The sequence below is a fragment of the Zalophus californianus genome, chromosome 17, assembly GCF_009762305.2.
Source record: "Zalophus californianus isolate mZalCal1 chromosome 17, mZalCal1.pri.v2, whole genome shotgun sequence".
NCBI lineage: Eukaryota > Metazoa > Chordata > Mammalia > Carnivora > Otariidae > Zalophus > Zalophus californianus.
The window spans coordinates 32692296-32715462 of record NC_045611.1 but is presented as its reverse complement, the minus strand read 5'-3'; the positions used below and the strand labels follow the sequence as shown (position 1 = coordinate 32715462).

At 36.6% G+C, this 23167-nt stretch overlaps 1 protein-coding gene across 10 annotated transcripts in view; it reads left to right on the top strand.

Annotated features, from left to right (window-relative positions):
* The window catches only part of CYLD (CYLD lysine 63 deubiquitinase), a 65421-nt gene that overhangs the window by 17801 nt on the left and 24453 nt on the right, over positions 1-23167 (top strand). For 8 of the 10 annotated variants that reach the window (XM_027617451.2, XM_027617452.1, XM_027617456.1 and 5 more), the window contains 2 exons: positions 16919-17017; positions 18824-18940. The exons of 1 other annotated variant lie outside the window; for it this stretch is intronic. In XM_027617451.2, the coding sequence (XP_027473252.1) occupies positions 16919-17017; positions 18824-18940 (216 nt within the window). The remainder of the gene's footprint in view (positions 1-16918; positions 17018-18823; positions 18941-23167) is intronic. One more of the 10 variants, XM_027617457.2, reaches the window with a different exon arrangement.

Below are 23167 nucleotides of genomic sequence, written 5' to 3'. Positions count from 1 at the left end.
AGTTTTTACTTCATAGATTTTGCTGATTTCTTATTAGGTATGTAAATGTTTATAACTCTTGTATCTTCTTGCTGCATTGAACCTTTCATTAACATGTAAATGTTCTTTGTCTCTTGTAATCTTTTTTGACTTAAAGTCTGTTTTGTCTGATACCAGTATAGCCATCACTGCTTTCTTTTGCTTACTCTTTGCTTTGGATATTTATATCTGCCTTTCACTTTTAATCTCTGTGTCTTTGGATCTAAAGTGAGTCTGTTACAGACAACATATAGTTGGATCATGTGTTTTTATCCATTCAGATTTCTGTCTTTTGATTGGAGAGTTTAATCAATTTATATTTAAAGTAATTACTGATAAGGAGGAACTTATTTGCATCATTTTGCTATTTGTTTTCTATATGCCTTCTAGTCTTTTTTCACCCTTATTTCCTGCATTACTATTGTCTTTTGTGTTTAGTTGATTTTTGTAGTGAAATGTTTCTTTTTCATTTCTTTTTCTATATATTATAGCTATTTTCTTTGTGTTCACCACAAGATTACATTTAACATCATAAATTTTTAACACTCAAGTTTCAATTTGTACCAGCTTAACTTCAACAACATAAAAATAGACTCTTTTCCTTTACAGCTCTACCCCACCCCTTTTGGTTATTGATGTTACAAAATTACATCTTTATACCTTGTACACCGTAAAGCATCAGTGGCTCTGGCTCAGTCGTTGGGCGTCTGCCTTCGGCTCAGGTCATGATCCCAGGGTCCTGGGATCGGGCCCTGCATCGGGCTCCCTGATCCACGGGAAGCCTGCTTCTCCCTCTCCCTCTCCCACTCCCCCTGCTTGTGTTCCCTCTCTCGCTGTGTCTCTCTCTGTCAAATAAATAAAATCTTTACAAAAAAAAAAAAAAATAAATGCATTGTTTTCTTAAATTATGTAGAAAACAAAATGTAGAATTACCAACCAAAGTTACAATAATACTACTTTTCAGGCTAATTGTTTTGTTTTTTTAAAAATGATGACTCTCTTAAAGCCTGTAAAAAAACAAAAAGTAGTGTTACAAACTGGTGTTACAATAATACTGGCTTTTATAATTGCCAGTGTATTTACCTTTATTGAGATCTCTGTTTCTTCATATGCCTTGAGATTACCGTCTAATGTCCTTTGATTTCACCCAGCGTGACTCCCTTGAGTATTTCTTAGAGGACAGGTCTAGTGGAAACGAACTCCCTCAGTTTTTGGTTATCTGGGAATATCTTAATTTCTCCCTCACTTCTGAAGGACGTTTTTGCCAGATATAGGATTCTTGGTTCACGGTATTTTTCTTTTAGCCCTTTGAATACATTAGCTCACTGTCTATTGGCCTCCAAAGTTTTTGATGAGAAATCTGTATATGTCTTTATTGAGGATCTGTTTTATGCCAAATTGATTCTCTCTTGCTGCTTTTAAGACTCTGTTTTTTGAAAGTTTGATTCTAATGTGTTGCTGTGGGAGTCTCTTTAATTCATCTTACTTGGTGTTTGTTGAGCATCTTGGGTATTTATATTCATTGCTCTCATCAAATTTGGGGTTTTCAGTCAGTATTTCTTCAGATATTCTCTGTTTCTGTCTCCTTTTTGGGATTCCTACGATGTGCATATTGATATGCTTAATGGTGTTCCACAGTTTCCTTAGGTTCCTAATTTGCATTTCCCTGATAATTATTGATGTTGAACACCTTTTCATATCACCTCTTGGCCATTTGTATGTATTTTTTTGAAAACTGTTCAGTTCAGTTCCTCTGCCCATTTTTAAATCGTGATGTTAGTTTTTTTGCTGTTGAGTTGTACAAAATCTTACATATTTTGGATATTAACCCCTTAGTAGTTATATTATTTGCAAATATTTTCTCCCATTCTGTAGGTTGCCTTTTTATTTTTTATCAGTTGTTTCCTTTTTGCTCTGCAGAAGCTTTTTAGTTTGGTGTAGTCTCATTTATTTATTTTTGCTTTTGTAGCTTGTGCTTCTTTTGTCCTGTCTGGGAAATTACTGCCAAAATCAATGTCAAGGAGCTTTTCCCTATGTTTTCTTCTAGGAGTTTTACAGTTTCAGGTCTTACACTTAAGTCTTTAATTTATTTCAAGTTCACTTTTGTGAGGGGTGTAAGATAGGGATGCAGTTTTATTCTTCCGTATGTGGTTTTCCAGTTCCCCCGTTACCACTTATTGAAGAGACTACCCTTTACTGCACTGAGTATTCTTGGCTCCTTGGCAAATACTAACTGACCGTATATACATGGGTTTATTTCTGGGCTCTCATTTTTGTTCCGTTGGTCTATGTGTTGCTTTTATGTTTGTAGTTTGCAATCAGGAAGTGTAATGCTTATGCCTTTGCTCTTCTTTCTTAGGGTTGCTTTGGCTATTCAGAGTCTTTTGTGGAAGTGTTATTTTTTTAATGAGTTTTTCCATTTAATCTTTGTTTTTTTTAAAGTTTTTGGCACAACATTCTTAAGATATCTTATTTTCTGTTAAATCTCAGCAGTATCTGCAGTTGTGTCCTTGTTTTCATTCAAACAATTGTTTGTGTCTCTAGAGGTTTCTTTCTTTTATTAAAAAAAAAACAAACCTTATCTTTTGGCTTTCTTAATCCTTTCTAGACGTTTGTTTTCTATTTTAGTAGTTTCTGTTTTTTTATTATTTTTTTCTTTGGATTTTTTTGGATTTATTGTTTTTCTTACTACTTTAAACAGTATTAATTTTTAGTTTTTCTAGTATAAAGCGTCTAAGGCTATAGATTTTATGTACTCATCTACCTACATTCCACAAAATTTATATAGTTACCTTGTTATTAAATTTGAAGCATTTTGTAATTTACTTTATGATTTCTTTTTTATGTAACCCATGAGCTATTTTAAAATAGGATTTTAAATTTTTAGTTGACTTTTTTGGTCATTATTATTTTTTTTAATTCAGTTTCTTTATGGTAAAAGAATATGATACCAATCCTTTGACATTTGTTGGGGCTACTTTATGGCCTAGTACATGATCAGTTTACAGAGATGTTCTGTGTGGACTTGAAAAGAATGTGTTTGCTCCAATTGTAGCCTGCATGCATTGCATGCATATTTTATATGTCCCTTAGATCAAGCTAATTTATTATGCTATTTAAATTTTATGTATCATTACTGAGTTTTTAATTGCTAGATCTATCAGTTACTGAACAAGCTATGTTAAAACTTCCTAACAATGATGGATTTGTTAATTTCTTAATTTTATAAGTGTTTATTTCGAAATAGTTATTTGCTGCATATAAGTTTAGAATTTTTAAGTACCTGGAGTTTGGAATTGTTATAGCTTCCAGGTAATTTGAACTATTTATTGTTATATAGTCTGTTTTTATACAGAGAGAATGAGAGGGAAAAGAAAAGAGAGGCACTGTCTTCATTGCTAGTAATTCTTTTTGCCTTAAATTCTATTTTGTATGCTGTGGATAGATTTTCTTTTGGTTAGTATTTTCCACGTATTTCTCTTTTCAGTCACTTATGTTTAAGATATGTCCCTTATAACAGCATGTAGTGGGATATCTTTTTTTCTTAATCCAGTTTGGCAATTTTTGTACTTTGAAGATTTAATCTATTAGTATTTATCATTACTGATAATTGGATTTATTTCTACTGTCTGTTTTCTATTTGTCCTAATTTTCTGCTTTACCCCCACTGTGTTGTTGGATTGAGATGTTTTCTCTTCCTTTTCTCATTTCATTTTCCCATTCATTTCCCATGCTTTTTTTTTTTTAGAGTTTTTAATTTAAAACATCTATTCTGATGATCTTTGTCTTTTCATTGTTGTGTAATCTATTAACATTTAGTGTAATTATTGGTATTACTGAGTTTAGAACTATAATTTTATTATCTATTTTTTATTTGTCCCTGTTTTTCTTTCCTCTTATACTCTTTTTCTACCATTTTGCAGATTATTTGAAAAATTTTAAGAATTCTATGTTAATCTATTGGCTTTTTAACTAACTTTTAGTGCTTTCTCCAAGGATTACAATATATATTCTTAATATTTTAGTGTAGTTAGGGTTAATATTGTACAACTTTATGTAAATGTAGATGCCTTGCCACCATGTAAGTCTTTACCTCTTTGCCATCCTTTATGCTATTGTCATGTATGTTACATCTATGTACGTTAAAAACTCACAAGAAAATGTATTTTTTGCTGAAATCATATATATTTTAAAGAAATTGAAAGATCCGCATATCCACCTGTTAACATTTTCCTTCATCCTGAAGAACTTCTTTTGTTGTGTACTGAGGTACGGTTCTTCTAGAAATGAATTTCTCTTAATTTTCTTGTATCTGAAAATGTATCTATTTTGCCTTCGTATTTGAAGGATATTTTGAGTGTAGATAGAATTTTGGTTTGATATTTTTTCTTTTCGTCCTGTTTTCCAGCATTTTCTAACCTCCATAGTTTCTGGTGAACATAGCTGTCATTTAAATCATTATCCCTCTGTATGTAATGCAATATGTTGTTTTTCTCTTGGAGCTTTGATGATTTCTCCTTATATTTGGCTTACAACGGTTTAACCAGGATGTCCCTTGCATAGTTTTCTTCATATTTATCCTGTTTGGAGTTTAGTAAAGTTCTTGGATTTGTAAATATATACCTTTTAACAAAGTAGGAAATATTCTGACCATCATTTTTTCAAGCACTTTCTTTGTCCCTATCAGCCTTCCCTCTTTCTGTGGCTTCAGATGGATACATGTTAGAATTTTTGGTATTGTGCCTGCAGTCCTTGAGGCTCTGTTAATTTTTTCATACTTTTATGTATCTGCTCTTCACATAATTTCTACTGTTCTATCTTGAATTTTACTGACTTCCCCTTCTCTTGTCCACATTGTGTTTTTAGGGCTAAAATTCATTCATCCAATGAACTATTTTTTCAGATATTGCCTTTTAAGTTTTTAGAAGTATTTTTAAGACATCCATCATGTTCTTTCTCGTTTGTTTCTTTAAATAGTTTTTATTTCTCTGGTGAGATATTGCTATCTTCTTCACTGTGAGCATATTTTCTTTTTCCTCATTAAGCGTAGTTATAATAGTTCCTTTAAAATTCTTCTTCTCTGCCAATTCCAACATCAAAATAGTCTATGGATTGGTATCCATTGTGGTTTTTTCTTTTGAGAATGGGTCACAATTTTCTTTCTTTTTTTTTTTTTTTTAAGTATGTTGAGCAATTTGGATTATATCCTTGTATTGTGCCCTTTTTAAAAATTTTGGGTCTCCTTCATAATCTGCCTGTTGGGTTTTCTTTTTTTTTCTTTTTCTTCTTCACTCTCCAGTGCCCGCAGGTAGTTGTTTTTATGTAATTTGTCAAAGTTTAAATCTATTATTTCAGGAGAGGAGTTCTGGTATGAGCTTACTTCATCATTATAGCTTTATTTTTAAATATATATTTTGGAATGTGGAAAGCATTTATTCAAGAAAAAAGGGGATTTCTCTGGGTAGGTATGATGGATTTTATTTTATAGTTTTTCCCCTTATTTTCAAGTTTTTATTTTCAATTCCAGTTAGTTAACTACAGTGTACTATTAGTTTCAGGTCTAGAATTGAGTGATTCATCACCTCCATACAGTACCCAGTGCTCATCACAACAAGTGCTCTCTTTAATAATACCATCACCCATTTAAGTTTCTGATTGTTTGAAATACAGTATTGTTTCACACTATAACTATTGAATTTTTAAGTTTTTTTTTTTTAAATTGTTTTTAAGCTTTAGTACAAAATGTTTATAAGAAGGTCATTTCATTTCTAAGCCAAGCAGTTCTCAACCTTGGGTGATTTTGACCCCAGGTGTCTGGAGACAGTTTTGATCATCACATGTGGGGTGGGAGTACTACTTTGAATCTAGTGGATAGAGACGGAGATGCAGCTAAGTAAACATCCTACAATGCAGGAGAGCAGCCCCCACAACAGAACATGTTCTGGTCCAAAATGGCAGTATTGCTGAGGTTGAGAAATCCTGTCCTAAGCAAATTCTGTGAATTATGCTACTTTTATAATGTTAACTTGCTGGATGGCAAAAGAGAATCCCTTGTAAAATAAAATTTCTTTCATTTTTAAAGTATTCTTACAGGGGTAACCAATTCTGTGCTAATGTTGTTTCTCCAAAATCACATGGATAAATGTAATTTAACTTGTCTTACCAAATCAGAGATGTTTGTGGGTTTCATAAAACAGACTCTTAACTGTAAAGAGCAGAGGGAGGGTTGCTGGAGGGGAGGTGGGTGGGGGATGGGCTAGATGGGTGGGGTGGGCATTAAGGAGGGTACTTGTGATGAGCACTGCCTGCTGTATGTAAGTGGCAAATCACTCAGTTTATACCTGAAACCAATATTACCCTGTATGTTAACTAACTGGAATTGAAATAAACTCTTGAAACTACACAAAAAGTTTCCAAAGGTGCTTTTGAAAATTCAAAACCTCATTAGTGTAACCATCCTTTTTACCTACCTTCTTTGAGTTTTGCATTTTACAAGTGAATATAATTCATTACATTGAGTAAATTGAGAGACTAGGGAGAACACTAGTTTAGTGTTATAATTTAAGAAAGGAAAAGATACCTGAAATATGAAGTTGGCTTCTGTATAATTGACTGTGTTTTTCTTAGTCTGCAGTAGAATGAAGATTTGAAATGCCTCCCCCCCTCCCAAACTCTAGAGCTGTATTTCTGTATATTTTTTCCATGTCTCAGTTTGGTTTGAAATGTAAATGATGTTGGGTTCTACACTAGCACAAAAAGAAAATGAAAGGAAAAGCTACCATTTCTGTTTTTCCTGTGATGGAATTATATATGACCTGACAAAGGAATTCTTTAATACTATTTATCTTCAAAAACATTTACAATTCTGTTTTATTTAAATAATGATGTAGGATTAAAATAATAAGAATTAGTTACATGAATCTCTTGGGAATCACCTGTCAGGTACACTTTGATCTTCTAGATCAGTGGCTCTCATTGTCATTATTATTGGCTCTCAGAGCAGTGACAAGAAAGGAAAATAATGCTGCTGCTTCTTTTAAAGCTTGATTTCATAAACCTTGAATGATTCCAGCTTTTATAATGTAATAATACAAGTTATACTTTTTGCCAACAAAATAAAGCTCACAAATAGACTTAAAAAGTAAAGTTGTCTAAATGAAAATTAGTTGCTTTGAATGGGTCTTTGTCTGTATTTCATGTCATCATTAACACCCTTTTTTGGAGAGAAAAAGAGAGTCATAGTGTCTCTTTTAGTTCCTTAGTTCCTTTTTCTTGGCCAATTACCTTCATTTGTAGGACAAAATTAATATTCCCAGCACTTTAAAACTGTTTTGAAGCAGTTCAGCGGCTGGTGAGATTAGGGGAGAACTCATCTCCGTCAGTTCCTTGTTACAGTGGGCTTCTGAGGAGTACCTTTGACTCCAAGTTGCAAAAGTCTTAATCTGTTTCAAAATTTTTTCTCTCTTCATTTCTGCTTCAAATGTTAAAAATTCTAACATAGCTAATTTGACGTGTTCACGTTCTTAAAGCTGTTGTGCTGGAGCGGATCATTTAGTGCTACCCCTAAATTATACATTTCTGCTTTTTCTAGTCCAGCCTGTGTCTTCTTTTTTTAGTGTTGGAGGTTGGGAATGTAATGCTAATTTGGCTTTTTAGATTATTCAGTGCATGCACATTTGCACAGAATTTTAAAAGGCTATGTGAGATCTTTCCCTCCCAACATTGACCCCCAACTACCTACTTTCCTTCTGTATCCTTCTTTTTTTTTTAAGTTTTTATTTAAATTCCAGTTAACGTACAGTGTAGTATTAGTTTCAGGTGTACAATTTAGTGATTCAGCACTTCCATACATCACCTGGTGCTCATCACAGGTGCACTCCTTAATCCCCCTCACCTGTATCATCCATCCCTCCCACCCCCTCCCCTCTACATCTACAGTTAAGAGTCTGTTTCTTGGTTTGGTTCTCTCTCCCCCCCCCCCCCTTTTTTCCCCCTCTCTTTGCTCATTTGTTTTGTTTCTTAAATTCACCACAATCAAGATAGCATACCTGTCACCCGTGAGGATGCCCTTTGTGATTATTTCCTTCCACTTTTGCCTGCCCCGTCCCCCCCAAAATCCAGGCAACCACTGATCAATCATCTTTGTATCAGTATACATTTGTCCACATTTTTTGGAATTTTGTATATGTGCAGTAACTCAGGATGTACTCTTTTTGTCTGATCTATTTCACTCAGTATAATTCGTTTTGACACATTCATGTGTCTTTTTTATTACTGAGAACTATTTCATTCTGTGGTAGTATGTAATTTTATATATATGTTTTTTAAGTATATTATTTACTATACATTAATATATAGTTTGTATTATTTAATGTATGTTAATACATTATAACTATAAAATATATTTTATATATATCCTCAGTTCTTGCTTATATTTAGTCTTTGACCTTGATTCCTGACACAGAGCTCCTAAATCCCTTGGAATTTCCTGGGTGATAGGAGTGCCTTCTGTTCTAGTGAGATGACTTTTGGTGGGCTCCTGGATGGGGGCTGGTCACTAGAAAGACCAAGCCATGATTAGAAGCTTGAACTTTCAGCTCCAGTCCTTATCCTCTGCAGGGGGGAGCAGGGAGAGGAGCTGGAAATGGAGTCAGTAATTGATCCTGCCTACCTATTGAAGTCTCCATAAAAATCCAAAAGTACAAGGTTTGGAGAGCTTTCAGGTTGCTGAACATGGAGATGCTGGGAGGGTTTTGCTCCTGGAGAGGACACAGAAGCTCTGTGCCCCTTCTTCATACCTCGCCCTAAGTCTCTCTTTATCTGGTTGTTAATCTGTATAATTTATTATATCCTTTATAATAAAATAGTAAATGTAAGTGTTGCCCTTAGTTCTTTGAACCATTCTAGCAAATTATGGAACCCAAGGAGGGGGTCCTGGGAACACTGATTTCTAGCTGGACAGTCAGTAGTACCACAGCCTGGGACTTGTGACTGGTGTCACAATGAGGACAGTCTTTTGGACTTAACTTGTGGGATTTGCCTCTGATTTTCTCCTAAGTTTTTTAAAAATCAAAATATAATTCACACAGCAGAATATTCACCCCTTTAAAATGTACAATTCCGTGATGTTAAGAACGGTCACAATATTGTGCAGCCATCACCAGTGTCTAGTTCCAGAACTTTTTAATCACCCCAAATGGAAACTCATACTCAGTGCCTGGCAAACACTGATCTGTTCTTTGTCACTTTGATTTGCCTATGGACATATGAACTATATGCTGCTATATGAACATATCATATAAACAGAATAAAAAATACGGCCTTTTTTGTTTGGCTCCTTTCACTTAAGCATCATCTTTTCAAGGTTCAGCCATGCTGTAGAATGAATCAGTACTTGAGTTCTTCTTATGGGTACACAATATTCCATTATATAGGTATAGTGCATAGTTGACTCCTGAACAACATGGGTTTGAACTGTGTGGGTCCATGGATTTTTTTTTTTTTTATAGAACAGTAGTATAAATGTATTTTTTCTCTTCCTTATTTTCTTAACAATATTTTCCTTTTTCTAATTTACTTCATTGTAACAATACAGCCTGTGATACATATAACATACAAAATATGTGTTGCATCGTTAACATTGACTATGTTATTGGGAGTAAGGCTTCCGGTCAACAGTAGGCTATTAGTAGTTACGTTTTGGGGGAGTCAAAAGTTAAATGCAGATTTTCAGCTGCATGGCAGTCAATGCCCCAAACCCCCCTGGTGTTCAAGGATGAACTCTATCTTATTTACCCATTCATCAGTTGACGGCCATTTGTATTTCTAATTTTTGATTATTTATGAAAAATGTTGCTATGGACGTACATGTTATAAGTTTTTGTGTGGACATACTTTTCAGTTCTCTTGGGTTCATGCCTAGGAATAGAATTGCTAGGTCATATGGTAGCTGTATATTTAATCGTTAGTAGAACTGCCAGGATGTTTTCCAAAGTGGCTGCACATTTTACATTCCCACCAGCAATATATGAGAATTCTGATTTCTTCACATTCTCCTTTTTCCTTCTATTTTTTTTTTAAGTTTTATAGTTTTTCATTTTACATTTAACCCCATGGTTTATTTTGAGTTAATTTTTTATGTACAGGTATTTTTCTTTTTTTTTTCTTTTTAATGTCTAATTGTCCCACCACCATTTGTTGAAAAAGACCTCTTTCTTCCATTGAATTGCTTTTGTACCTTTGTCAAAAATCAGTTGGGTATATTTGTATGGGCCTATTTTTTGATCATTTTTTTCTTTTGAGAACTTCATCTAGATCTGCTGGTGACAAATTATTTTAGTTGCCCCTCATCTGAGAATGTCTTGCTTTCCCCTTCATTCCTGAAGGATATTTTCACTGATTATAAGATTCTGGGTCAAGAATTCTTTTCCCTCAGCACCTGAAAAATACTGTGCTACTTCCTTTGGGCCTCCCTGGTTCCTGATGAGAATCTGCTCTCATTTGAATTGCCTTTTTTTCCCCCTCCTATACGTTTTGTTTTTCTCTGGCTGCTTTCAGGAGTTTCTCTTTGCCTTTAGCTTTCTCAAGTTTAATTACGATGTGTCTTGGCCTAGAATTTCTTTGGGTTTATCCTGTTTGGTGTTTGCTCAGCTTCTTGGATTGGTAAGTTTATATCTCTTGCCACATGTGGTCAGTTTCAGCCTTCCTTTTCTTTGAGTACTTTCTGAGGCCTGCCTCTTTCTCCTCTCCTTTTAGGATTCTGATGAAATAAATGTTAGATCTTTTGTGAAGTCCCACAGGTCCTGAAGTCTCTCTTTTTCTTTTTTCTTTTTTTAAGTCTATTTTCTCTGTGTCGTTCATACTGGCTAATTTGTATTGTTCTATATTCAAGTTCACTCATGATTTCCTGCGTTTCCTTCATTTCGCTATTGAGCCCATCCACCAAGCTTTGTATTTGGGTGGTTGTTTTTTTCAGTTCTAAGATTTCCATTTCACTCTTCTTTATATCTTCCGTTTCTTTGCTGAGACTTTCTATTTCTTTGATGAGGTTTCTGTTCTGTCATTTTTTTCCAAGTGTGTTTCTAATTGCTTATTGAAGCATTTTCATCATGGCTGTTTAAAATCTTTGTCAGATAATTCTAACCTTTCTTTCATCTCAGTGTTGGCATTTATTGACTATCTTTTAAAATTCTTCTTGAAGGGCACCTGGGTGGCTCAGTCAGTTAAGTGTCTGCCTTCGGCTCAGGTCATGATCCCGGGGTCCGGGGATCGAGCCCCACATCGGGCTCCCTGCTCAGCGGGCGGCCTGCTTCTCCTTCTCCCTCTGCCATTCCCCCTGCTCATGCTCTCTGGCTCTCTCTGTCTCTCTGTCAAATAAATAAAATCTTAAAAAAAAAAATTCTTGGGGTCTTACTGGTTCTCAGTATAATGAGTGATTTTTATTTGAAACGTGGACAGTTGGGTATTATGTTTTGAGACTCTAGATCCTACTAGATCTAGAGCCAGCTTTTAGCCAGCTTTCTCTGGCACTGCTCTGGCCGGGTGGAGGCAGAAGTCTGTTCCTCCCTTGGCCTCTGTTGATACCTGAGACGGAAGCTCCTCATTCCTGCTGGGTAGAGGTGTGCGTTGGTCTCCAGTGACGCTGTGATGAGTGTGGCCTCATCGCTGCTGGGCTATGGAGAAAGTTCTGACTCTCCACTAGACCTCCTTTGGCCCCACCCCAGCAGGTGGACAGAGATGGAAGTCTAGGCTCTCCATGTGTTCTCCTCTGACACCAAGGCTTTCTCCAACATCATGCAACTGGGGTGTTGGAGTACTTTGTAACACCCTTACATGAGTGGAAGTCTGGGCTCCCCATTTGGCCTTTGTTGGAGTGGGTGGGGCCACTGTTTTTTTCTGTGGTGTTTGGCTGGTGTTGAGTGATTATTATCTAATATTTTTCTGTCTTAGTAGGTTTCCTCTTTTCTCATCCTTTGACTAGAGAGAGCTGACTTGTTGGGGCTTTCTTTTGTCTGTACCCATTGGCGTTTCCGGGTTGCTGGCTTCTTCAGTGCTAAGGGGGATACATGAGGCAAGAAGAAAATCCAGAGAATTTTCCATTGTGTTGTTCCTTAGGTCTGGAGCTCCCCACCTGGTCTGCCTTCTCCTCTCCACCTTCCAGGGTCTTCTAATTTCTGTTTTGCAGGTTATGTCCAGAATTTTTAGTTGTACTTACCAGGAGGAATAGGAAAAGTTGTGTCTACTCATCTTTTCAGAAGTGGAAATTGCACCTGTTGTTGTAAGTTAACAATAATAGATCTTAGGCATCGTTTCATATTAGTATATGAATTGCATACTTAATCTTTTGTTTAAATTATGCACTGTATTTCCTTTTATGAATGTACCATAATTTTTTTTAACCAGTTCCCCTACTGATGGGCATTTAGGTTGTTTTCAGTGTTTTGCTCTTACAAGCAGTGCTTCAGTGAATAACTTCATGTATATGTATCAGTTTGCATGTGTTCCAGTATGGCTGAAAGACAGCTTCCTGTCTTACTATCCATATTTTCTTAGAGAACTGTGTATTCATTTGATAGAAGAGTCACTGTCGCCTAAAGGAAATCAGAATATTTCATTTTAGATGGATCTGATTGTGAAAAAGTCACTCCTTGTATGAATGTGTGCTTAGCTCTACTTTCCTACAACTTCATGCATTGATTCTCGTTCAGAGCTGGTGACCAAGACAGGACAAATTCAGCTCCTCTTCCTTACAACAACCCTTAGATATTCAAAGCTGTGTGTCTTTGGAACCTTCATCTTCTGTTCTCCATCCTAAAAAGTTTGAGTCATTTTAGCCCTTGCATGATTTCCAGATATTCCGAATAAGACCTGGTTTGTTGAAGATGTTATTTTACACTTGCACATCTAGAGGGAAATGGGATACTGTAATCAATATGCTGGCTAATGGTTGCTAATGATAAAGTTGAACCCCAAATTTTGGGGACCCCTGTCACAGTCTGAATTATATTCCCAGAGACCACTGTGATGCCTTCCTTGCATTATGGATGAATGAATGCATCTATAAATCAATAAATTAATAAATACTGAGCTTACGCTTGACTTAAATCTTCAGTTTTGTTCATGCATATGTCTGCTTCTGATCTGTGCTTGGACAGTTGATTTGGAGGGCATCTGCTGGCCTTTGCCTTTGTCCCTATAAAACTTTATGGATATCAGAGCTATCCAGTCTTCCAACATTCTCAGATCATTTTGGATACTAATTGTGTCCTTGCATGTATTGTTTTTCTCTCTCGACACCATGCCATTTGTATTCATCTGACTACTTAAATGGGATATATTTTGCTCATACTCATACAAAATAGTCATAAGATATTTTTTAAAGAGGTAACTTCCTGGAAGTAGAGTTGCCGGGGCAAAGGGCATGTGTGTTTACATTCTGATAGAGAATGCTAAATGGCCTGCTACAGAGATCGATTGTCCGAATCACCTTGAATGTTGTCTGTATAGACAGGACTCTTGCTCATCTGAGACAGAGCCCCAGAGAAGGTTAATTTGAAGCACTAGATCTGAATAATGTAACCCTGATGTCATCGGATGGGACCTTCCACTTTTTTTTTTCAACAAGTTTTCATATAAAATTATCTAAAATTTAAGGAAAGTGTTTATTTTGATCAGCAGCAATCCTGCCTCATGAAGACATCTTTGTGTAGTTGTTATGTATAGTACGTTGGTATCTGGTTTTATAATACCTCATTTTACCCAAGTAAACTTATATTTTCTCTAGTAGCTTTTTCTGTGGATATTAAACTCTCATTTGGGTCTGAATTATGCTCTTGTGGCTGATGATGTTAAGCAGTACATCAATTAAGTGATTTTTCTCAATTTAATGGGTCATTCAAATTCATAGACATTTCTTGTGGTTTGATGGTTATTGTTCACTAGTTTATTGTCATGATTTTCAATCCAAGATTCTCCAAGAGATTTTTGTTTTTCTGATTAAATTAACAAGAGTGATGGATGAGCTGCTACTTTATAACTTTTTATTGAATCATAATTGATATAGAATATTAGTTTCAGTTGTGCAAGATAGTGATTCAGTGTTTTATACGTTACCAAAAAATGATTGCCATGTTAGGTCTAGTTACCATCTGTCACCCTACAAATTTATTACAATATTATTGGCTCTATTCTCTATGCTATACACTACATCACTGCATTTTTTTTTTTTTTTAATAACTGGAAGTTTGTACCTCTTAATCCCCTTTACCTTTTTTGTCTGCCCACTTTCCCTTTCCCCTGGCTACTGCCAGTTTTTTCTCTGTATCTAGGAGTCTGTGTCTTGTTTGTTTTATTTATTTTTTTAGATTCTACATATAAATGAAATCATATAGTATTTGTCTTTCCCTGTCTAACTTCTTTAACTTAGCATAATACCATCTAGGTCTGTTCATGTTGTGGAACATGGGGATTTCATTCTTTTTTATAGCTGAGTAATATTCCTATGTGTGTGTGTGTGTGTGTGTGTGTGTGTGTGTGTGTGCGCGCGTGCGCGCATGTGTAACACATCTTCTTTATGCATTCATCTGTTGGTGGACACTTAGGTTGCTCCCATATCTTGGCTCTTGTAGGGATACATACATACTTTCATCATTTTGAATGTAGTCCTGCTTTGTATATATAATGGATATTCTTCATCTGGTTTCTTTTACTCAACCCAGTCTCCGTGTTGTACATATCAATAGTTTATTCTTTTTTTTTTTTTATTGCTATGTAGTGTTCTGTATGAACAGATTACAGTTTGTTTATTTTGCTTAGAATGGATTATTTCAGCTTTTGGTTATTCTGAATGAGGTTGCTATGCACACTTTTGTACATGCCATTTGGTGGACATATCACACTATCTCTTTTAATATCTCTTAGGCATAATTGTTTTAATCTCACAAAATTGTCTGCCGGATTGATTCTTTATTTACTTTCCCATACTGTGCTTGCTTTGGCAGCATGTCTACTTTCCCATACTTACCTTTTCCTGAGATGGTAATCTCCTAAAATTCATTTAAGGTAGAAGGCTTTGGTTTTGGATCATGAACATAGCACAAAGAAACAGTATTTGGTATGTCATTGCTGGAGGGCAAGTTAGATGTGGCATGTGACCCTTCATCTGCATAGAATTCTTAGGAATATCTAGTCCTCAAAATTGGTGTTTGACATTCTCTCAGACAAAGTCTTTGGCAGAAGATAACTACTGTTTACAACTCCAGTGCTGTGTTCCCAGTCTTGGGAGCCCTCCCCTAATCACCCCCAGACCCCCCACCAATGGCTCATGCATGTGGCCCTCTGTTACTGCTAGCCTCTGTTAAGACCGTTTGCTGCTTTGTTGTAATCACCACTAACTGTGTCACGTATGTAGGATATCATATGCATGTGCGTATCTTTTGAACATGGACTTATATGTAGCTAGTTACAGTTAATAGTGGGAATTAGTTTTCTTTAGTCAATTTATATGCTATCATTTGGGAACTTTTTTGCCAGTGACTGAGAAATTTTACCTTCCACAGTAGCTCTCATATACTTGGAGACTTGGAGACACTTGAATGGCATCATCATCAAAGTATTAGTAAATAGCTTTTACTATATCACTTGGTTGAAATCATGGCTATTTGGTATAATTTTTGAATTAAAATAATTTTTCATTTGATCATATTCTGACACATTTAAGATACAGTTTAACACTGAAATCTTTGCTCCCTCCAATCATGATTTATATACGTTGCCAAGCATGATTTATATATAATTAATTCAGTATTATTTCCTTTTTCTAAAAAAGTGGCCTTCCCTTATGTTTAAAATGTAAAAATTTTCCTATTTTTTTCTTTCTGTTCTTAAAAATCCACTGTGGGTGCTATCGTTTTTGCTGATACACAGCTTTATCAGGTATGATTCCTGTGTCATGTTGGACTTTACAGATATGTTGTTGAAATTTTCAGGGGAAAAGCTTTCCAGATTGACTTCTACATTTGCTTGATCAGTATTTGTGAATGTCTTATGAAAATTGTTCGCCTTTAAGGTATAGAGTGGTCTGTCTATCAAAAACCACTTTGCCAAATTTATTACACCTATATTCCAAAAAGTAGTTTTGAGTGTTTTCTTCAAAAATATTGATATTTTTCTCTGGTTTTCTTCACCATTAATCTGTGTTTAGTTCTCTGCATTTTTCCTGTTTATACGCATACATGTCTGTGTACTAGTCAGTGTTATTCTTAACATAGATGATTTTTCAAACTGTTACATATTTCTAACCAGATTTTTTCCAAACTGTCTTCCATGAAATACATTAGTCTGAGATGCTAAAGAGAATGGGACAAAAAACATTATAAAATGTTTACTATATCCCTGTTTGAGAGATTTCACCATGCACATTAGCATATTAAAGGATCTGGTGTTAGGCGGTAAAGAAATTTGTTTACCTTTGTTGATCTCAGCATCTTCTAGAAATATTTGAGTGTAGAACACTTCATAACACCCTGGGTGTTGTGGGGATACCCATTGGGGAACTCTTGCAAAAGACTGAGTAGAGTTTTCTCTGTAGTGTTTTAACACATCAAGTAATAGTTGATTAAAAGTGATTAAATTTTCAAGAAGTTGAAACACTTAGCTGAATTGTATTTGGGTTGTATTTTCTTGTAGAAATTACATTTTGAAATACAGCATTGATTTTTTTCTTTCCTGTATACTCTCTTTCAGTACTTGTGTCGACCTTTAAACATTGGTAAAACTACTGTAAAAATGCTGCTTTTTTGTAGGAAGGAGGTTTTTTTGGTTGCTGTTATCATGTTTGCTCGCTTGCTTCTCTTCTGTAAGAATTTGCTTTTATCCTTAAAAAATATGTTTACTCTTTCAGATAGCGTGACACAGGAAAGGAGGCCTCCCAAACTTGCCTTTATGTCAAGAGGTGTTGGGGACAAAGGTTCATCCAGTCATAATAAACCAAAGGCCACAGGTATGGGTCAGGAGACTACAGTTCTTAGATATTAACATGGTATCTGATTTGCCATAGCACTGAAAGGAGGTTGAAAGTTTTTACTCAATGTATATGTAGGTTCTCTTCTTGCAAACGTTTTTAGTATTTCACTAAAAATTTTTTATAGATGCTCTTGCTTAAGCCAAGAGTTCCCAACCTTTTTTAGTTGATGAAAAGCTTTCTGTGAGGACCTGTGTCTTTTGTTGGTTTGTATCAGCTGGGTTTTGGAACCCCCTACTTGCAACATTTGTATGTAAAGTTTAGAGTTGCAACTGTACAAAATCACCTTATCTGGATAATGTTAGGGTAAAGTATATAGAGAGTAATTATGTGGATTTTGCTAACAGAATGGGGCACAAGATAAATTCCAAACTGCTAAGCAAAAATTTTTGTCTCTCTTCCAGAAACTCCCTCACAATGCCTGTGGAGTTCTTAGTGTTTTTTTCTTTAGCTTCCACATATTTCATAGTTTTAAAGGATGGTGGTTATACAAGCTAAACAGCTCATTTAAAAAAAACTGTAAGAATGTTTGTTAACTCAGATGTGGGTTAGGAGCAGAATATTTTTTCCTCAGTTATCTGGTGAACAAAACTACTTTGGCTCGTTTTAAAGGAAATTGTATTTTAAGAAGTATTTTATGTGATTTTGGACCCTGGGAGACTTAGGATTAAATAGGAGACACAAGTAATCGTTATTTTTTGTGTTAACTTATGGATCTAGATAGGATAGCTCACACTTGTTATTCTCACTTAAATACAAATAGCCTACAGATTTTCTGAAGACATGTGCCTTACTTGTGTTGTAGCAGATCTTAGTTATAAGCGTAAAATACAGAGCTATCTGCTTTAAATTGAAAAAAAAAATCAGATTTTGTATGGGTTCTAGAAATGCCCTGCTCTCACCTACAGCGTGTCCTCTTAGTACTGAGGCAGGGTAAGGTCTTGAAATGTCAGTGACAGGACTACACTGACTCTTTCTTTATATAAAAAAACAATACTGCTCCAGGTTTTCAAAGGCATGAAGAAATGAAGCAAGGAATTTGATGATGAAGAATTCCAAACTGTTTAAATTTTTTAAACTTAATTGGCGCACTGATTTATGTATACAACATTTGAAGATAACCTTCTTCTGAAAGAAACAGTTTTAAAATAACGTTAAATTTGGGAGCCAACAGGTTCATCACATGAAATTGGGGAATGGTGATGTTGACCCTGGGAAATAAGACATAGAAGGTGCAATAATTTTTAAAAGCAGTTTGTCTTAAAAAAAAAAAAAAGCAGGCTCTTTTTTTAACTTCTTCCTGTTCCCCTCCTGTATCGATTCTTGGGTGGAAGAATTTTTTAACATTGCCAAAGTGGTTGAAAACGCTAATAGGGGCGCCTGGGTCGCTCGGTGATCAGGCGTCTGCCTTCAGCTCGGGTCATGATCCCGGGGTCCTGGGATCGAGCCCCACATTGGGCTCCCTGCTCGGCGGGAGGCTTGCTTCTGTCTCTCCCTCTCCCCCTGCTTGTGTTCCTTCTTTCGCTGTGTCTCTCTCTATCATATAAATAAATAAAATCTTAAAAAAATAAAAATCCTGGGTCACAAAAACGTGTGAGATGGGAGAGGAAAATCAGAGTTCAAAATATTAAAAAAAAAAAAACGCTAATAAAATACATTGTGTTTGTACACATCTATTGCTTTCTTAAGCAATTGTTAACACTGTATGCATGTTAATTTCTCTTAGGGAAAAGCTTTCACACTGTATTGACTTTATTTTTAAAAGAAACTTTTCTTGATCCATAGGATCTACCTCAGACCCTGGAAATAGAAACAGATCTGAATTCTTTTATACTTTAAATGGATCTTCTGTTGACTCACAACCACAATCCAAATCAAAAAACACATGGTACATTGATGAAGGTAATCCATAATTTTAGTGTCTTTTATAATGATCCTCTCCTTTTAGCTCATCAAGAAAAAAATAAAGGCTTTTCACTAGCATATCTCATTTTCGGAAACAATGAATAGGCCATTTTTCAGTAATATGACTGAACTAAAATATTGTGTACAGTTTGAACTGTATTGCTGTTAAGATTAATACAACATTTAGAAAATATATTAGTAGCTCGTTTTCTTCCCTTAGCTGATCTTTAGGGTAGATCTCTAGAATCAGTTGAATCATTTGAAGTCTTTCCTGTCTGGGTCTTTACCTCTTTAAAACACTCCCTTTTTACCTTTCTTTGGTTCAGGGACATCATTGTCTTCTGGTTTATTATTTTCTTTGTTCATCCCTTCAGTAAATATTTATTGAGTGCTTACAATGTGCCAGGCACTCCTCTAGGCATAGAGGTTACAATGGTGAGTGAAAAACAGACAGGGTCCTTGCCCATTCTGACTTTATAATCAAGTTATTAAAATGGACATTAATCAGACCATCACAGAAACAGATCTAGAATTAAAATCGCGGTGAGTGCAGTGAAGGAAGGCACATGATGCTGTGAGAGCATATAAAGGATTTTACTTACGGAGGCTCGGGGATGTTTCTCTGAGGAAGCAGTATGAGCTTAAATTTACCAGAGGAGTGCGAGGTAACACAGGGAAAAGGACAAAGAACCTTTTAGGCAGGGGGAATAGCATATGTAAAGGCCTCGTGGAAAAATGGAACTGGTGTTTGCCAAGGACTAAAAAGAGCCAGAGTAGCTCGAACAAAGAGGCATGACATTTTATGAGAAAGGCTCACAGGGCCAGGGCATGTGGAGCCTGGTGTGCCCTCTTTAAAGGAAATGGGAAGCCGCTGAAGGATTTTCAGCAAGGGGTGACATGACCAAGTTTGCCTTTTGAAAATCATTCTGGCAGCGCGGTGGACAGTGGATTGGAGCAGGGACCGTGTGGGTGCGAGGGCACCATTGAAGGTGGTTGTGGGGCCCAGAAATAGATTATAGCAGCTAGGGCAAGACTTGTTGGGGGAAGGGATGGGGAAAGTGGATAGTGTAGGAGATATTTAGGAAGTGAATTGATAAGACTCAGATAGACTGAAAGTGAGAGCTGAGGAAGAAAGAGGTATCAGTGATACTCCGGATTTTCCGGCTTGTATACTTCTATGATTATAGAGGAAGGTGATGAATTTGATTTTGAATATGTTGAGCTCCAGGGGCCTTTTAAACTTCCCAGAGGTGATTTGTCAAGTAGACAGTGGGGTATACAGGTCTGGAGCTTAGAAGAGAGTTAAGAGCTGGAGAAGTAAATTTGCAAGTTGCCCCCACATATTTGGTGATTAAAGTCCTGTGAATAATATCACCTTTGTTGAGAGTGGGGGGCGGGATGGAGGGTGAGGGATAAGACTGAGCCCTGAGGACCTTAGTGGCTGGGAGACAGAGGAGACAGAAAAAAAAGCAACCGTAGGGAGGTGAGGAAAACCAGGGGGTTGTTGGGTTAAGAAGCTGGGGAGCTAGCGGACAGCAGTATTGAGTGTGCCTAGGAGGGCAAGTAGGGTGAAGACCACGTGATTACCTGCTGGATTTAGCCAACGGAAGCCATCAATAACCTCAGCTGGTTATGCTTTCGTGGAGTGGGGAAATGGAGACATGAGTCCAGTTGCCTAAAATGGAAGTTTAGGCATCTTCCTGGACTTGTCTCTCTCATTTGTCACATCCAGTTGTCACCAGGTTTTCTGGAGTTCCTCCTCTTCAGTATCACTAGAATCTTTCCCGTCTTCTTCATTTCTGCAACCACTGCCTTAGTTCAGATCCTTTGTTGCTGTCTAGTTAGTATAATGGTCTTCCAACTGGTTCGTCTGCCTCAGCCTTGTTCCTTCTGAATTCATTCTGAACGATAATAACCGCCCTCACCATCTCCTTTCTCACTGCTACCGTCATCGCTGTGGCTGATGTTTCTTGACAACCTACTGCACCAGGCATTGTGTTACACGCTTTATATGCATTCCTTTGTCCTCATACGAGCTTTATGAGGTAGGTGTTTTTACTTTCTCTCTTGTTACAGTGGTTCAGTACCTGGTGCCAGTGTTGCACCCCAAGTCTGCTTAACACCAGAACTGCCGCTTTTAATCACTACACTGTGTTTCTCTTCACATTACTCTCTGGTTGATTTTTCTGAAGCTGTATCTGCTCATGTCTCTCCTTTGTTGTATATCGATTAATTTTCTCCTGGCCCTTGAAGATAAAATTCCAGATTCCTTACTTTGGCCTGTTGGACTCTTTTATGGCACGGCTTCTTACTTGTTTCTCTCATTTGTCCTGCATTCCTGCTCTAGCCATGCTTGGAGTAGGGCCATTTTGGAACGTGCCATACTTTTCTCTTGGCGCCTGTTGTTCCTCTTGCCTGGAAATCCTTCTTCCTGTTCCTCCCACTCCATGCTCAGGCTTACTTCTATCCATCTGTTCAATCTCAGCTTGGGTATTATTTTCTCCTTGGAAGCCTTTCCTATCTCTCCTGGGTTAGGTGAGGTGCCATCATAATTGTCGCCTGTCTCTTCTGCCAGACTGGAGTTCCAATTGCCTTGCACAGGGCTTGGCATGGCTTTCGTAATTGTTTGCAAATTAAATCAAAATAAGAATTGAAGAGTACTGTAGAACTCTGTAATGACTTTTTAATTATCCTATGGATTATTTATATTATACATAAACAAATGTAACAGTCCAAGTCTACTGTTACCTCACTTGGGCTCAGATACTCCCTTGGGCTTAGATACTTAAGATACTCACTTAGATACTCATAGGAAATGATTTGAGTGAGCTCTCTGGTTTTGCCTTCTCTGTGCCTTTGTTTCTACTTGGGGTAGGATATTGTGAAGATAGGCAGGTATAGGACCTCATCCCCAAGAATTCTTCCTAGCCATAGAGCAGGAAGCTTCCTTTAATGATGCTTCTCCAGGACGGTTCTGTCTCCCAAGAGACTACTTTGGTAGGTGTTGGCCCATATGTTAGCAGTTATCCGCTCTCTCAAAGATCTTGGGAGTGTTGAGACAGCAAGGGCCTGGCAGGGTCCTTTGGTGAGTCACAGCCCTCCTGGCCTCTGCACGAGCATGGGGACTGTCCATGGTGGTTATGGCGCAGCCCCACTCTCTCCCTCTGTTGTTACTGGTGGCTTTGGGAATGCTTTTCCTATGAGCTTCTTTCTTTCTAAGGAAAGGAAACTAGTAAAACCGTGGGTTTGTCATAACCTAGGTGACATTAATTCTTTATGTTTATGCTATGATTTTATTCTTATACAGTTTCAGTAGTGTGGTAGAGTATTTTTAACTTCTTGACTTTAGTCTAATGCTAAGTGTATACTAAGTGTATATAAAGAATGTGGGTCCTAAACGGGACATATAAAGTCATGAAATCTATATGGAGTAGGCCTTCATCCTTAAATTAGAAAATAGAAGTAATTTCATTGTAAAAGAACATTTCTTTTCTATAATTAATTTAACTTATATATTTAAAAAGCTTTTTTTCCTACAACATTTGATTCACGTATTCACTTTTTTCTTAAATGTTGAGTATTTTCATGTGTTAGTGGCTATACCAAGTGCTGTGAATTGAACCATGAAGCCTCATGAGAAACCATGAAAAAGACTAGCAGAATTCCTGTTCTTCTGGAGCTTATAGTCTGGTTGGTATGACAGATAGTAAATATGTAGACAGACAAGGTAATAATCGATGGTGACATGTGCAAGAAAGAAATGAACAAGGCATGATAGCATCCGGTGGGAAGCCAGCTACCGTAGAGTGTTGTGGAGAGGTCTCTTTGAGGAAAGGATATTTGGGTTGAGATCTGGATGATGTGAGCGAACCCGTCAGAGAAAGAGCTTGGGAAGAACATTCAAGGCAGAGGAGATAGGAAAGGCAACGACCTGAGGTGAGAAAGAGTATTTGAGGAACAGGAAGTAGGCCAGACTGGCTACAGCATGGTAAGCAAGGAAAATAGGTATCTGAAAGGAATTTGGACAGGTAGGTGGGAGCTAGATCATCCAGGACCTTGTAGATCTTGGTGAGAAATTGAGTATTTATTATAAGAACACTGGAAAGCCATTGGAAGTTTTTAAATAGGGGAATGATAGAAGATCATGGAAGATCTTTAGATTTTAAAAAGGTCTCTCTTAGAGTTGTATGGTGAATAGTTTGGAGAGGGACAAGAAGAAGGTCA